We start from the raw sequence: 18,193 nt of genomic DNA on the forward strand, positions 1-18,193 counted from the left end.
TTCTTCACCGAGGATCCTTCAAAGTTTGGTATATGCTTTAAACTTGGAGCAGATCCCAAAGAGTGAAGCAAAGGTCAGATTCCGGCATCAGTTCCCACTTTACCTTGCTCAGTTTCACTACAGGACACGTCCTATTTTCACTTTTAAGCTTGTTTTAGGTGCATTAAAAAAAATATTTAGGGGACATTTATCAAATCTGCTATGCAATTTGCATAAAAATTTGAAATTGTGTGTCATTTTGTCGCACATCTTTCATTTTTTGGTGACCTGCGCCTTCCCATGCGACTTTCAGAAGCGGAGGGAGAGTTGGTTGGGTTTTACCAGTAGATCACTTTTAAGTCACATTTACAAAGTGAGACTTAAAAATTTTGGAAAAAAGTCGCAAGTCCTCGCCAGGTAACCCCCAGGAGTACTTTCACTGAAATCGGCACAACGACATTACACCAGCACAGAAGTCATACAAACCATGCCCCACGTCCATAAATTTGGCGCAAGTTAGCACAGAAACTCCAATACACCTACGATGATTAATTCCCCCCTTTATTCTCTAAAACATGACTGTTCTACAAGAATTGTGCAAGACTGCATAACTACCTAGGCCAGTGAGGACATGCCTAACGAATCAGGGAACTTTGTTGGGGTGAGAGTGAGCAAATGCTTAACTCTTTATGATATTTGTGCAACTTCAAAAAAAATATTTTTTTCAACTTAAACAGCAAAAATGCTAATTTTAGGCTTCTTTCCCATTTGTGGTACAGTCTGTTCCGGCACAGAATACGGGGAATTGCTTGGACAAAAACTGTTGCGTGCAGCGGTTTCTTTCCGGCTGAATCCACGCAGATCTCCGCCAGACCCCATTATAGTAAATGGGGCCGGAGAGCATCCCGGTAACATCCAGCAATGCCGGATCTGGAACAGCCTGCTGAAATGCTGTGCCGGAAACATGGAACTAGTAGCATTGGGGCCTAACTCTACTCAGATGGTTTACTAGTCAATTATTTTCAGCCATTTATATAGAGCCAACATATTTCATAGCGCTGTACAGATTGCTATAATTCCCATCAGTCCCTGCACCCAATGGAAATGCACTCCAAGAACAATGTCGCCTAATACCGCACAACTACGCTCCAATATGCATAGTTAATTCATGCTGTTTTATTACAGGGGTTTTATACTGATGACCTATCCTTCTCACATAGAAGTGAATGGGGCTGAGCACAATACCAAGCACAGCCCCTATACAATGTACAGTGCTGTGCTTGATAAGCGGAGAGAAGGCCGCAGCGTTCACAGGAGCTGATCGGCAGGGGTCCTGGGTGTCAGACCCCCACCGGTCAGATATTGATGACCTATCAACAGTATAGGTCGTCAGTACTGTTGAGCGAACTTCTGTTTTAAAGTTTGGCGCAACTTATGGTCCATGGTAGCGGAATCCATAGCATAATTCTTAGATAACCCGAAACCTGTACGGCGAACTTGAAAACCGAAGTTCGCTCATCCCTGGTCATCAGTATTAAAATCTTGGAAAACCCTTTATATATAAAAAAAAAAATAAAAAAAAAAAAAAAAAAAAAAAATCACATCATATCCAGGCTCAGGCTTCGTTCACATCACCGTTCAGCCTTTCCTAAATGGGGCAGGAGAATGGAAAGGACAGATTCGGCACATAGCCAAACGGAGCACACGGGCCCCATAGACTATAATGGGGTCCGTTAGGTTTCCGCTCAGAAGATGATTTTGGAGCGGAGACAAAAGAAATGTGAGCACAGGACTTTTGTCTCCGCTTCAAAAATCTTCTTCTGAGTGGAAACCTAACGGACCCCATTATAGTCTATATGGCCCGTGGATTCTGTTTGGCTCAGTTATGTGCCGAATCAATCCTTTCCGTTTTCCTGCCCCTAAATGGAAAGGCTGAACGCTGATGTGAACGAAGCCTTAAAGGGACTTTCCAGAATATTGATACTGATAACCTATCTTTGTGGTTCCAGCACCAGGGCTACTCCCAAACAACTGATCAGAGGGGAAGCAGGGGATTGGACTCAACGATCGGATATTGACTGCCCATCCCGAGGATAGTCCATCAATATCAAAATCTTAGAATATCCCTTTAAAAGGGAATGTGTCACATACTTTTTCTGCCAGTTAAAACCAAATAATGACACCTTTTATTTAATCTGTTTTTATTTTTTGATTGTAGATTTTTAATTTTTTGATGCTAAACACTGATTATGGGGGTGGCCAGAGGTCACTGTACAAGGGAAGAAGAGAGAAGCTGTGACAATCACCAATTGTGAATGGTGGATCCTGTGTTATCTGTCATTGTAATCCTTCCTATAATGATAATTATGAAGAATGATCTGTACAGACCAAGAAGCGGTGTCTATTAGCCTTCCTGGACCAGTGTAATCAGCAGGCTTTTTCTTAACCCCTTCCTGACAGTGTTTTACCTTTTTGTTTTTTACCCCCAGTCTTCCTTTTTTCTGTTCACATAGCCATTTGAGTGCAAATTTTTGTAGTTGTATGTTCAAAATACAATCCTGCCATAGTTTTATGGGTTTCATTTTTACAGCATCAGCTTTATTCTGCAGGATAGTCCAATTACAGCAATACCAATTTTTATAGTTAATACTTGAAAAAAAAAAATATGTTTCTTTGAATTGCCATATTCTGACCCGATAACTTTTTTATATTTACATATACACACACGTGTAAGAGGTCATTTTTCATTTTTTGCAGGACAATGGGTAGTTTTTGTTGATACCATTTTGGGTTGTGTATGACTTTTTTAAACTTTTTTGTTCATTTTTTTGGGAAGGGAAGCGACAGAAAAAACGGAATCAGCCATTTTGATTTTTTTTCCCCATTACCTCATTTATCGTACAGGATTTGGCCATTTTGGGACGTGGTGATACCAATAATTTGTATTTACTGTTTATTTTTAAAATGGGAAAAGGGAATGATTTAAGTTTTTATATCTTCATATTTTTTTTTTGTCTACTTATTTTTAGTCCTACTAGGGAACTTTAACATACGATCATCTGATCGCTTTTCTCTTGCAATGATTTACCACAGGCAGGGCTTGATAGGAACTTTACTATGACAGGCCTTGGAGCCTACAGAAGACCTGAGGCTGTCATAAGCAACTTAGCGGCTCCAGCGAGCGCAGGGATCCCAGGAAAAAAGACTGCTCAGATGTTGTTTTCAGTATTAGAGGGGCTAAAAGTCTGATTTGCATTATCGCCGATCAAGGTCTGCTGTGTAAAACAGAAGGCAACCGGTAGATATGGTGTCCCCTAAGGGTCTTAGCAGACACCATCTTTAAAGACCTGACATGTGCTGTATATGTATGACAAATGTTAGGAAGGGATTAATATAGATAGTGTCATGGAAAATTAAAAACAGAAATTTTAAAATATTTTTAATATAAAAACCTTAATACAAATGACCTACTGTTTAAATTAAAGGGGTTATCCAATGTCATAAACAGCCCACCCATGTGCCGGGCCCCTCACAGGTAATACACTTACTGCCACTCCCGGCGCTGCTGCTTCTTCTCCCTGTACACGGATAAAAACATCCGGTGTCGGGGGGGAGCCGCCAATGGCAGACGGGGGTGATGCTAGGGAGGCTCGTCCCCATCCCTGCCTGCCCCATCCCTCCCTGTCTGCTTACCTGTGAGTGGCCCGGCACATGGGGGGGCTGTTTATGACATTGGACAACGCATTTAATTTAAACAGTAGGGCATTTTCGGGTAACAAAATCCCCCTTAGCACTAAAGCAAATCAAACCTGTTAGCATGGCTTCTTGGTTAGTTTTTCGCAGTGTTTAGTCTGACCTATAGGACCGGCCCTTGCACAGGGCAGTATATTCAGATGACAATCATTAGTCTACAATGGCCCACGGCAGATTCTTGTCTGCCAAAATTGTAATTTATTGGGTTGGAGAATATTTTTGGTCACTGTTGGCTGAACATACAGGTGTAAGGCATAATCAGACGAATGCTGACGATTATCTACCACTCGGTACAAGTCCATACTGATCTGCAAGTTTAGTCTGGCACTATGGTACGATCGTTCACACTCCAGCCATCTTCAAAGGGTTGTGCAGTAGTGTAACATTCATAACCTATCCTCAGGAGAGGTCGTGAACATCAGATCAGCGGGGGTCTGACTCTTGGCCCCCACAAGCAGCCTTTTATTGGGGTTGCTGGACTCATGTGAGCTCTACTTCCTATTAAGAGTGTCCCTGCTTGGAGTTTCCTTTGCAGCGGTGGTGCAGGGTCATTATAACTGCTCATCCCTGCGTATATAGCAAGTTTAATAATCAGATTGCACTGTGTTTTCTTTTTCTAATTACCATTATTCGCATCAGTGTGATAAGCCAGGGTTTCTCAACATTTTTTGCTAGTACAGACAACTTTATATTGCACAAATGACCTGTTCTCAGCTATTCAGAGCGGCGTACCAATGCAGCGCCAGCACTTGAATATTTAATTATCAATTATAAAGAGAGAAACTTTCCAAATAACATTCAATTACTGTACAATTTCTGCAGTGTTAATGAACGCAGTCTGTTATTCTGCAGAGTTTCTTGGAACGGGGGTAAACGGGGAAAAAAAAACTAAATAGGTTATCCTATTTGACGCAAATTAGTGTAAAGTGTACTGGTTGTCATTACTCGGTGTCATTATCATCAATGCCTTAAACTGTACCTACACTACTCACATGTTTGGGCTATTTGGCTTGTGGGTGAAATTTAAGGATGAACCTAAAATGCACTGTAACCTTTACAGGTGAACTTAATGTGACCTTCTCTAAATTTTTGAATGCAGATGTCCAACTGTTCAATGTTTCAGGACTTTTTGCACAACTTGCTGTTCTCTGACAAAGAGCTTAACAGCAAAATTCGCAACTGGTGTTTGATCCATGAATCGCCTAATAAATTTCCTGAGTCAATGAGAATTGGTATTCAAACAGTCCTCCTCATCATGCTGTTCACATTTTGACATCATGAGACCAAGACGACACCTAACAATTGATCAACAGTACCTCGCCATTGTCAGGCTTCAAGCAGGATGTTCTCAGACAGAAGTGGGCACTGAGCTTAGAGAGTGTCATCAGCAGAGATACAGAGAGACTGGAAGAGTTATAGAACGGCATAGAAGTGGAAGTCCTTTGGCCACATCCCACACTGATGACCACTTCATTGTGAACAATGTCCTGCGGAAACGGATGATGAATGCCACATGGCACATTTAAGGGAGGTTAGAGGAACCCAAGTGTCATGTCAGACCATTCAAAACCATTTACATCAGCATGGTCTGTGTGCTAGACCTGCAAGTGTACCTGACCCCACCACCAGGTACAGGCAGCATCATCTTGCATGGGCCAGGGACAGGGAGCTTCTACAGTGGAAGAGGGACCAGTGGGCCTCAGTGCTGTTCACTGATAAACATTGATTCATACTGAGCAGAAATGATGGCCGCCAATGATGTTGAAGACGTCAAGGAGAGTGCAATGCATCAGCCACTGTTGTCACCAGATGAGACGTTGGTGGTGGTGGTGTTACAGTGTTGGCAAGTGTGTCTAGTCAATACAGTACTGCCCTACACTTTGTGAATGGTACAGTGACAAGCCCATACTACTTGAACAACATCATTAATGCAGTCATTGTGCCTCTGCATGAACAACACAGGCCTAATTTCATCTTCATGGACGACAATGTGCCAGCTCATCAAGAGCTCATCAAGATCTCATCATTAGGGACTGGTTGCTGGAGACTGGGGTACCTCAAATGGAGTGGCCTGCACTTTCTCCAGGCCTGAATTTCATTGAAAACCTAAAGTCATGGTGTAGAGGCTCGTCAATCTGTACTCCAGAATCTCAATGACCTGAGGGCCACCCTTTAAGAAGAGTGGGATGCCATGCCTCAGCAGACAATAAGTCGACTTGTGAACAGCATGAGACGTCAGTCGTCAAGCGTAATTGATGCTCAAGGCCACATGACAAGTTTGAGACACTGACATTTTTTCTGGTGTTGGCTTTTGTTTCAATACATTGTTTGAGATGAGGAAATCGCCATTGCTGCTTCTACTTAAATGCCCTACTTTCCTAATATAATATCACTGTAGCGTTAACTTTTTACATTTTTCATAAATTTCACCTGAAAGCCAAATATCCCTAACTTTTTGTGAGTATGTATGTAATGTGACAAACAAAGGGGTTTTACTAAATATTTTTACTATCCTCTGGATGTCATCAGTATTTAATCAGTGGGAATCCCCCAGGACCCCTGCTGATCAGCTGTTTGAGAAGGTACCTGCGCTCACCAAGCAAAGTGCTGTACATATCACTTCAATGGGACTGAACTGCACATCGGCCACGTGACCGATGAATGTGACGTCACATGTCCTGAGCAAAGCTGCAAGAAGGCTGCAGCGCTACTGCGGACACAGGTGTCTTCTCAAACAACTGCCTCCTTCTAAGTAGCACTAACCGCCCCCCCTTTGTTGATGACAGGAATGGTCACGTGCCCCTCCATTAGCAGCCATCTTGGGGCTGGATCCAATGGGAGCACACTGTAATAAACAAAGGGGCGATGCCAATTTACAGCACATATGCAAAAGTAGTGGCAACCTCCTTTGACTAGATCTGCTCCCAGGAGTCAGCTTGTATATGCCCCACCTTTAGCAAACATCTCAAGCTCTTAGTGACCCCTCTATACAAGCCTTTCTGAAGTTGCAGACTGAAAAGGGGAAACCACTTTGCAGGAATAAGAGGAGCCCATACACTTTTGTTCAGGCGACAGCTATTCCTCCCAGCCCCCTGCCTGTACAATAGCATACTGGACTCGACCACACGTGTGTTCTCACTAGAGAGGGGAATACACATCTGGCCGTGACTTATCTCCCTTGGAAGCCATATGAAAAGTTGAGCTTCAACTAGGGATCGACCGATTATCGGATTTACCGATATTATCGGCCGATATTCAGGATTTTGAACGCTATCGGTATCGGCATTTATTTTGCCGATATTTCGATAGCGTATGGGGAACACAGATCGCGCTGCTGACAGCGCTCTCCGTGTTCCCTTAGCAGCACAGGGGAGAAGGAAGCAGCGTCTCCTCCCCCTGTGCTGCTCCTGCCGCTAATGTAAGGACAGGGGACAGGAGGAGGGAAGGAGCTATGGCCACTGCGCCACCAATGAAGCTTAATCTATCATTCATTCATATACAGGAGGCGGGAGCTGCAGAATCACATAGCCGGCTCCCGACCTCTATGAGCTGTAGCTGCGATCTGCGGTAGTTAACTCCTCAGGTGCCGCGGATCGCAGCTACTGCTCATAGAGGTCGGGAGCCGGCTATGTGACCCTGCAGCCAGCTCCCGCCTCCTGTATATGAATAAATTAGAGATTAAGCTTCATTGGTGGCGCAGTGCGCCCCCCCCTCCCCCCCCCCAGTATTAAGCAGTGGTGGCGCATAGGGCCCCCCCACCCCAGTCGCAGTGCGCCCCCCCACAGGATCCCCTCTCCCCTGCTCCTCCGATCGGAGCCCCAGCAGTGTAAGGCTGCATTCACACGTCCGCAATGTGTTTTGCGGATACACGGAGCCACGGATCCGCAAAACACGGAAAGCGGCAATGTGCATTCCGCATTTTGCGGACCGCACATTGCCGGCACTAATAGAATATGCCTGTTCTTGTCCGCAATTGCGGACAAGAATAGGACATGTTCTATTTTTTTGCGGAAACGGAAACACGGATGCGGAAGTGCGGATCCGCAAATGTGGATGCGGACAGCACAGTCCAGCCCCATTGAAAATGAATGGGTCTGCATCCGTTCCGCAAAATTGCGGAACGGATGCAGATCCATTTTGCGGACGTGTGAATGGACCCTAATGCTGGGGCTCCGATCGGTTACCATGGCAGCCAGGACGCTATTGAAGCCCTGGCTGCCATGATAAGCTCCATGCTGCTGTGTGCACAAAGCACACAGCAGCAGGGACAGTGTGAGCTCCTATTCACCCTGATAGATCTCTATCAGGGTGAATAGGACAAGGGTTCTAGTCCCTAAGGGGGGCTAAATGTTAGTTAAAAAAAAAAAGTTACAAAAATAAAAACACCAAAATATTAAATATAAATGAAAAAGAAAGATTAAAAAAAAAAAAAAAAAAAAAAATACACATTAACAATAAACATTAATTTTCAGCAGATTTTTTATTTTTTTTCAAAAATGAAAATTCCCAGAATATCGGTATAAATTATCGGCTATCGGCCTGAAAGTTCACAAATTATCGGTATCGGCCCTAAAAAAATCAATATCGGTCGATCCCTAGCTTCAACAATCTCTATCCTCCCTTCCCACCAATGTTTGCAGCAGGGGAAAGTTGTGACACCACCATACACATTAAATGGTTGGCCAGTGCTGCCGAAATCGGCCCTAATCTGTGTGCTTTACCACAAACAAAAAATAAACATACAAAAAAGGTTTGGGCAAACTGGATCATTGAAGTCCTGGAATCCTGTCTATCACTGAGAGCCGACTGCAGCAATGTAGTACTAACCCTAGCCTCAGTACCCACCGAATATGGGGGCACAGCACCCAGGAAACTACCCTCCTGCATGGCTCCATAGGCTGGTGGCCACAGTGTATATTAAAAGTGCAATTTTAATGGACGTGCCCTCAGCATAAAACTAAAATATTGAGTCTGTGCTAATAAATGTAGAACAGCCCCATCCTGATTAGATGAGGTTGGCAGTAGACCACGCGATCTTGGCTGAGAGCAGTGTACACCGCAGGCTATAGTTTATAGACTCTATAGTTCAGAATGCTACTTCTAGCATATTTATAGGCATTACTATACAACAGATCAAAAGTCCTTTTTCCTAAAGCATCAGTAAGGCCTCTTTCACACGAGCGAGTTTTCCGCGCGGGTGCAGTGCGTGACGTGAACGCATAGCACCCGCACTGAATCCTGACCCATTCATTTCAATGGGTCTGTGTACATGAGCGTTTTTTTTCAAGCATCAGTTCTGCGTTGCGTGAAAAACGCGGCATGTTCTGAATCCTGTGTTTTTCACGCAGCCGTGGGGCTTCAGTGAAAAACACATTGCATCCGCAAGCAAGTGCGGATGCAAAGTGTTTTTCACGGATGGTTGCTGTAAACCTTCAGTTTTTTATCATGCTCGTGAAAAACACATTGCACCAGCGCGGAAAAAAACTGAACAACTGAACGCAATCGCAGACAAAACTGACAACTTGTTTGCAAAATGGTGCGAGTTTCACTGAACGCATCCGTACCTAATCCGTCACGCTCGTGTGAAAGAGGCCTCAATTTCAATGTCCAACTAGCCGAGAGAACGATTAAAAATATCAAAATAAAGAACTTTAGTAAAGGGTCACTGACTTTTCAAAAAACTTTTTATATGTCAGAGACCCCCACCGATCTCTAGAATGAGGGGAAAGAAGAGAGCACAGGAGACGTGCTCCAAAGAAGTCTCTGGGCCCATCTCAATTCTGTCCTCTGCAGCGCTTCTCTCTTCTCGTTTCAGAGATCATTGGGGTCTCAGCCCTCAGACCCCCACCAATCAAAACTTTTGGTACAACTCAATGACATATTAAAAGTTTTATGAAAAGTTAGTGATGCTTTAGATGAGTTGTCAGTTTCAGGAGAAAACTAGACAACTCTTGGAATCTGCCGGCAGTAAATGACTGGCAAGAACTTGCCTAACAGATCCTGCACACCACAGCTCTCCCGACCAGGTTCTATTTACCCGGATGCAGCGGTGACATCACATTGACAAACCATGACCACTGCAGGTGCAATGAGGTCAGTGATTGGCTGCAGTGGTCTGATGATGTCAACATGACATCACTGCTGCATCTGGTGAGGTCAGCAGAATGGAAGCGGCAGTGCAGGATCTGTAGGGCAAGTACCGTATTTTTCGCCGTATAAGACGCACTTTTTTCCCCCCAAAAGTGGGGGGAAAATAGCAGTGCGTCTTATACGGCGAATGCAGCTTATTTTGCGATTTGCGAATTTCCGCGCGAATTTTTGGCGCAAATTATTTTGCGATTTTCAATGATACACCCGCCGCGATGCCGCGCGGTGGTTGTATCAGCTGTGAGGGAGGAGGGGCTGGGGGCCGGCGTCTGCTTTTATAATGACAGCGGGGCCAGTGCAGTGACTATTCTACTACACGGGCCCCGCTCACTGTATAATCGTATGTCTAATAGTAAATAGTTATGTACATAATCGCATAATGAGCGGAGTACTTACAACTACAAACGCTCGCCGAGAGGAGGGAGGAGGCAGGCTGGGAGGACGGGCGCTGGCAGTGTGTGAGTCATACGTCACACGCCTGCGCCGCCCACTTTATGAATGAAGCAGGCGGCGTGGGCGCATGACGTATGACTCACGCTGCCAGCGCCTGTCCTCCCGGCCTGCCTCCTGCCTCCTCTCGGCGAGCGCTTGTAGTTGTAAGTACTCCGCTCATTATGCACATAACTATTTACTATTAGACATACGATTATACAGTGAGCGGGGCCCGTGTAGTAGAATACAGTCACTGCACGGGCCCCGCTGTCATTATAAAGCCAGATGCCGGCCCCCAGCCCTGTATTGAGGGTCATTCACTACAGGGACACTTATGGAGGGGATCTGTGGATGACACATAGCATAAGATGCTATATATGTGTCATCCACAGATCCCCCCCATAACTGTCATACACAGAGACCCCAATAAGAGCCACCCACAGATCCCCCATAACAGTGCGTCACCCACAGATCCCCCATAACAGTGCGTCACCCACAGATCCCCCATAACAGTGCGTCACCCACAGATCCCCCATAACAGTGCGTCACCCACAGATCGCCCATAACAGTGCGTCACCCACAGATCCCCCATAACAGTGCGTCACCCACAGATCCCCCATAACAGTGCGTCACCCACAGATCCCCCATAACAGTGCGTCACCCACAGACCACAATTAGTTCAAAACCCACCAAAAGCACACCTTTTGGTTCAAAATATTTTTTTTCTTATTTTCCTCCTCAAAAACCTAGGTGCGTCTTATAGGCCGGTGCGTCTTATAGGGCGAAAAATACGGTACTTACTAGTTCTTTACTGCAGGGGACCCCGAGGGTTGTTCCGTTTCCTTCCGAAATCAGATATCCTTTATAGACAACAGGTTAAAAAGTTGGGGCCCTTTATCAGTGTGAATTCAGGCTCAGGCAAGGTGCTGAGGACTGCAGCAAAGTCACACAATGCTGCATCCCCCAACGGTCTGAGCCGCCAGGTAATCTCTATACTAAGGGTGTACTTATAGGTAGTAGTTGAGGTGCAGGTAAAATAGCATGCGGTTTTTCCATACCGTAATTGGCTACCGGTCGAATACATTTATTTTGTGTTTCACCTATAAAAACCGCACAGCCAATAACTGCATTGACAACTATCTGCAAATTGCAGTAAAACTAAAAATGTTTCATGTGGTTTTAATAAGATTTTAACTGCACTTCAACAGCTCTGTGTGAATACATCGTAAATAACACCAAACAGTTATGTATTGAGTGAAATGTAGTCTTATAGAAAACCATATCCCTTCAGTTCCAAATACATGACCATGAGCCCTGCACTACCCCAATCCTAAAATGTGAAGGCAGTATTTGTACTATTCCTTTAAAGGGGTTCCTATCCACAGGAAGTGTCTGATCGGTGGGGGTCTAAACTCTGGGGGCCCCATCGATCACAAGAACTGGGGCCCATGTTCCATTGCTTAAATGGAGTGGCGGACACACGCGTGTGCAATACCACTCCAATCAACCCAAAAGGGCTTCCAGGGATAGCGGAGTGATTCCGTCTCTGCCATCTGTGGCAGTCTTATAGAGCTGAATGGAACGATGGACATGGTGAAACATAGCCCCATTCTTGTAGTCAGCAGGGACCCCAGGGGCCAAAAACTTAACTCCTATCTTATGGATAGGGGATAAAGGTGGATTTACAATGCCCAATAATCGGGCCAAAAACAGCAGAAAATGGTCAATCACAGCAGCCAAAGAAAACACACAGCAGGAAGAAAAGCTTAGTCTGTACTGCTCTTCATCATGTACTACAGATTTTCTGAAATTTGCTACCTGGGTCTCTCTGCTCAGTCCTGATCACTCAGTCTTGGGTTGTCAGATTTTCTGGATGACAGATTATAGGAATGTGTGTTGATGGTAATGGACTTTTCCATGGGAATAACTTGAGTTAGACAGGGAGAAGAATGAGTTAAAAATAAAAAAATAATCACTACGGACCTAACCGATCCCCCGCTGTTCCAGCGGCTCTTAACTTCCTGCTCTCAGGCTCAACACACAGGAAATGGGGCGGCTTGCCCGCTCAGCCAATAATGTGACAACAGTGACCCGCTTGAGCCAGTGATTGGCTGAGCGGGCCGTCCGAGCGATTTCCTGTGTGTCGAACCCAAGAGCAGGAAGTTCAGAGTCACAGGGACCTAAGAATTGATCGGAGAGCAGAAAGTGGACAGTAGTGGATCCTGCCCCTCCCCCCTTTCTTTTAAATGCATTCCCCTGGAAATCCCCTTTAAGACTTTGCAAACCCAATTCTGTTACTCATAGCCCCTCTCCCTTTATTCATTTGGTTCTTTAAACAAACATAATTATATAAAACCCAGATATGACACCAATTCTGAGTTGTAGTTAGTCTGCATTATTAAAAAAAGTGTGGGGACAGCGGTGCTGACAAAAACCGCACACTTCTTATCTAAGCCCTGGCCTTGAGCACCGGCTCAATATCTTCTGAGACAGACGCCCACTTTATTCAGGAAACTGGAGGAAAATGCGAGTAATCAAGTCAGGACGGCTCGATAAATAATTCACAAAGCTAACATCCTTCCAACATTATACAGCACTATGGGTCACCTCCGTCTACATCACACTGCGAGCCGTGAAACAGGGCACGCGTCACTGACCGCAAGGGCAAATATGGCTCAGTCCAAAGAATTAGAGCCCCCCACACGACCGTATGCCCTATGAGACATACGGTCCGTGAGCGGGCTATATGTCCCAGAGCGGCATTGATTGTGTGTAGGGAAGCGCACCGCATCATAGGGTACTGTGATACTGTGCACGTCAGGCCGCTCGCGGGACTATTGTCCTGCACTCATATGATCTTATGAGTGCGAGACAATAGACCTGCGGGTGGCCCGACGTAACCTATGACGCTGTGCGCTTCCCTACACACGATCAATGCCGCTCCGGGACATATAGCCCGCTCACGGACCGTATGTCTCATAGGGCATACAGTTGTGTGGCCCTTTACTGAAGGAGCTATTACATACAGTCTACACCAATGACCATCTACCTGCGACTGTGCCGGGGGAAGCCCAGGAATTTCCAGGCCATGGCCATTCAGATGAAGGACTGTCCATGTAATGCAAGGATGGATGGAGGCCATCAGAACAGGAACTCACAGATCCCTGGCTGCTGCTGTTCCACCATGTAAAAGTCTCTGCTGCTCTCCAACTCCTGGTCCTGGCATGGCATGCAAGAAATACAAACTCTGCCAATCACTAGTTGAGGTGGGTCACCACAGTGGTCATTGAAGCAGGCATCATCTCCCTGGCCTACATTTTCCAAAAGCAAACTCTTGGCATATGCTGATGACCTATGCACTCCTCAAAAGGTGAACACTTACAACACAAATGAGACGTGAAAATGGCCTAAATACAATTTCTATTGGTGACAATTTTTTTTTTAAAATTGTTACCATGATATCACAAAGCACCTATTTATACAAGTCCAGAGAAACCAGTCCCAAAACGGAGCCTTCAAAGGGTTTTCCGACATTTTACTACTGATGACCTGTCCTCTGGATAGGTCATCAGTATCTGATACCTGCACGGGTAATTAATGAACCGATTTCCATACATACTGGCAACCTTGCTCCAGACACAGGGCAGACATTAAGGGGGCTATCTCACAATGACAGCCCCGGTCCATGTATCCTCTTAAGAGGTGGGTGTCCTACACTATATGTTAGAATTGAGAGCTGCTCTGTTAGTTCAGTCCCTATTACGGTGGACCAGGTGCATCCATGCATTATACAGGCGCCTGCAAATGTCTACAGGCAGCTTCTGCTGGCCACAGCAGATGATCCCCGGGGTTTGGAGAAGCCTTCCCACCAGTGGTCAGATCATCAATCTGATTCTTCACGAGACAGTCCATTTCAACCCTTGTGCAGCCCAGAAGAACTGCTTATTAGTAAAGGTCTTTAAACATGGGATACATTATCAAGATGCCTCAAAAATCACTCACTAATGAAATAATGAAGACGCTGATTATTAAGCAAATATAAGCACAAAATGCCAACCAGTAGGTGTACTCAGAACAAAGTGGAAGTGTTATCAGTGAGTGACAGCTATGTCTGTATACACACTTACACAGGGAATGCTATCAATCGCTGGTAAAGAAGGTCCCCATGTACAGCTGAAGTCAGAAAGTATAAATTACAAGCTTCATCGAATGCTTTCCCACAAATCTATCCATCAACCTGCTCAGCTCCTCCTGCTCTATAACATGCTGCCTATAGACTGCACTGTATTTCATGATGATAGGTCCTCCTTAAAGGGAACCTGTCACCTTGATTTTGTGTATAGTGCTGAGGACATGGGCCGCTAGATGTCCGCATATCCAGTGTGCTTTTATTGTGTAAAAAACAACAACAATGATATATATCTCTCATTGTTTTTTTTTGTTTTTTTACACCCATAAAAGCACACAGAGCTATGGGGACTGGGTATTGCGGATGTGCTAGCGGTGATCTAGCAGCCCATGTCCTCAGCTCTATGCACAAAATCCCGGTGACAGGTTCCCTTTCAGCACAAGCTATGGGCCTGTGACAGAGGTGGAAAGTGCAGGTAAGGGAAAATTCCACAGACCCTCCACGTCACACCCAGGAAATGACAGCTGAGACACCGTCCATCCAGATACCGGAGCACTGTACAGACCGAGCTGGCGACAATGCCTAGATTTTACAGGAGATTGTCACTTCCATCTGCCGACACTCACATGACCCAAGGTGACCCGCCTGATCTTCAGACATGTTAACATACACCTAGAATCCTACGCAGGCCACATCCTAGGGTGAGCAGCTAGCTTACCTTTGGCCATGTGAGAGGAAGAAGACACCAGTAAGGGTACTTTCACACTTGCGTCGCTGGATTCCAGCAGGCAGTTCCGGTGGATCCGGCAATCTGTATGCAAACTGATACCATTTGTAGACGGATCTGGATCCGTCTCACAAATGTATTGCAATACCGGATCAGTCTCTCCGGTTGTCATCCGGAAAAACGGATCCGGTATTTATCTTTTTCACATTTTTAAAAGGTCTGCGCATGCGTAGACCGCAAAACCTGCCCCGTTTTTCCAAAGCACTTTCCAATGCGGCATTCCGGCAAGTGTTCCGGAATTTTGGACAAGAAAATACCGCAGCATGCTGCAGTATTTTCTTCGCCCAAAAACTGTACAGTGACTAAACTGATGCATCCTGAACGAATTTCTCTCCATTCAGAATGCATTCGGATAAAACTGATCAGTTATTTTCCGGTATAGAGCTCCTGTGACGGAACTCAATACCGAAAAAGAAAAACGCAAGTGTGAAAGTACCCTTTATAACTCGGGGGATTCGCACAAGGCAGACTGGGCACATCTGCAGCGGATTATAGTACGAGCCGTGGACACCTTCCATACGAGTGTGCTGCAGACCTGAAAACCCTCAGCCGGGGATGTTCACCACTGGCAGCGTAGCAGGGGTTAAATTCGTGGGGAATCTCTCCAGCACAAAGTGAAGAAAACACAGATTTTGGGGTAAGATTCACAGGACAAATGTTCCCCAGCATCCGGACCCCCTAGATAAGGAAACTATGCCGATGCCATGCTAGCCTTACACTCACTGACTGCACCCCCTTCAGGTAACGGGGTGACGGCCTGAGCTCCGCGCTCAGACACAGGTACATTCTCCTGATGGGAAAATTCATTGCCCAGCAGTTAAACTTGTTTTTTTGGGGGGTGGGGGGGGGACAAAAAACAAAACACACCATCTCCAAATGGTCCAAAGTAATAAAAATTAAATCCCAGCTTCTAGAGGAGGACTGGGAACTTACAGTGACCCTGAAAAAAAACCTTAAAGTTGCCGCAACGTTGTATGTGGTCCAAACTGACAGAAGGTGCGGCAACATAAGTAAATGGGGCCAATACAGCGCAGCACTAAACACCTGCCCAGAAGCTGGCCCTCTGTGGTGGCCATCAATAGCTGCTACCTTCTGTCCTCTCTTTAATCGTCTCTGATATAGATATAGAGTAGGGGCTTAGGAGGTGAAATGTGGACCACAACACCAAGTCCTGCATGCGGCCTGGTCCTCCTCCGATAATGACCCCTATAGTTCCCCCAGTAGTATGTAGCCCGCCAGCGAGGAGGGCTCAGCACACCGGGAAACCTCCCTGGATGGTCTATGGCCAGTCCGCCCCTGCCAATCCTGTTATGATGGTCTCCTGCCAGTCCCCAATTCCAGGTCCCTCTTGACATGGAAGGACTGCCAATCATTGCCATTTCCAGAGGGTCCAGGAAGCAGAGACAAGCGGGCGACTGAGAACCAGCGGGGATCGGGAAGACGACTGGGAATTATTTTTGTATTTTTGATCACGAGTAGGTTTTTTCAAAAAGTTTTAAAGGCTGGCACTCCCTCGGCGTACATTCCCACATGGGGGTTGCACATGCTGCAGAGACAACCCCAGTCAGGCAGACTGAGCAACTTTTCAAAAGCCAAAGTTTCTGCCCCAAATCTGCAGGCTGTGAACACCTAGTAATGCAGTTATCAGAACCTCCAATGGGCCGAGGCCTGCATCACACACAGGGAAGCACCACAGACCTGCTGTTTACTGATCCCATGCTGTTTACAGATCCTCCTGCAGCCCGGAGATCAGACAATAGTCAGGGCACAGGAAGGAGTGGGGCTCATGACATGGCAGGGAGGGGCCCCCGGTAAACGGGCCCCTGGCAGGGGCTGAGCTCCCAGACACCGGGAGACCACCACCAGTGACATCCCGGCCTCCCCTGTCCTACGGGACCCGGCACCGCAGAGAAGCGGCCTGACAGCGCAGCCCCTCACCTCCATGGTGGACACGGTGCTGGTGAAGAGGTCCTCGCCGTCCTCCAGCTCCTCAAAATCGGTGTGTCTCCCATCTCCCAGCGGAGGCGGCTCCCTCTCTGCTGCCATCTTTCTGTCACTAAAACTCCTCCTCCTCCTCTTTTCCGGCTGTCACGTGCGGTCCCGTGACTTACCCATGTGACCAGTCGTCCTCGGCAGGAAGCGGAAGCAAGCAGTCAGATGAGACGATAGTCCATCTTTGAAATGGTCAAGGGTGTGGGCAGAGGGGACTGCTCAGTCTTACACAGCTACAGGTGGGCTGCAGCACTTCAGCTGGAGGTGTTTGTCACTTTTATATACATTTGGGCTCAAAACTCAACACAGTTTTAAATATTGTTATGTATGGTGGTCTGGTCCCTCTCTGCAGGTCTTCTGCAGCCCCCCAACTAACACTTTTACTGACTTTCAGTTTTCACTGCTGTGATTTGTTGCCACGGCGACCAGACATGGATATCCAATCCGTGTACGCGGAGCGACGGCATGAGTGGCGGGGAACCACAATGTGTCATTTGCAGCTTTGCCCCCATATTGGGCAGTGTAGCAGATGAGGTGTAGGACTGCAGCAGAGGTCCTGTCATGAGCCCCCATCACAGATCCTGTGAAAACATATGGGACAAAATAATATGTTGCTTTTCTATCCGGTAAAATGGATCGCATGACAGAAATCCGACAGACTCCATTATAGCCAGTGGGGTCCTTTGGGTGCTGTTTGTGTCATCGTGTGATAGATCCAGAGTTTCCATTATTTTCGTTTTCTTGTTCTTATAATGAGTGGAAAATAGCAACAATATGAACGCAGCCTAATGGGGGGAAAAGCATACTTGGTATTTATTTCTTACTGTTATAGGGGTTTTCTGAGATTTTTATACTGATAAGCTATCCTTAGGATAGGTCATCAGGATCTGATGGGTGGGGGACCCGGGACCCCCACGATCAGCTGTTTGAGAAGGCAGCAGCGCTCCTCAGAGGGCTGTGGCCTTCTCTCAGCT

The 18,193-nt window shown here is 46.2% G+C and overlaps 1 protein-coding gene across 1 annotated transcript in view; it reads right to left on the reverse strand.

The window, feature by feature from the left end:
* Positions 1-17,321, reverse strand: part of SNX2 (sorting nexin 2) — a 53,150-nt gene extending 35,829 nt beyond the window's left edge. The window contains exon 1 of the mRNA XM_044275886.1: positions 17,166-17,321. Coding sequence (XP_044131821.1) covers positions 17,166-17,273 — 108 coding nt within the window. The 5' untranslated portion in view covers positions 17,274-17,321. The remainder of the gene's footprint in view (positions 1-17,165) is intronic.
* Between the last annotated feature and the right edge of the window lie 872 nt (positions 17,322-18,193).

Source organism: Bufo gargarizans, chromosome 1, assembly GCF_014858855.1.
Source record: "Bufo gargarizans isolate SCDJY-AF-19 chromosome 1, ASM1485885v1, whole genome shotgun sequence".
In the NCBI taxonomy this organism is placed as follows: Eukaryota; Metazoa; Chordata; class Amphibia; order Anura; family Bufonidae; genus Bufo; species Bufo gargarizans.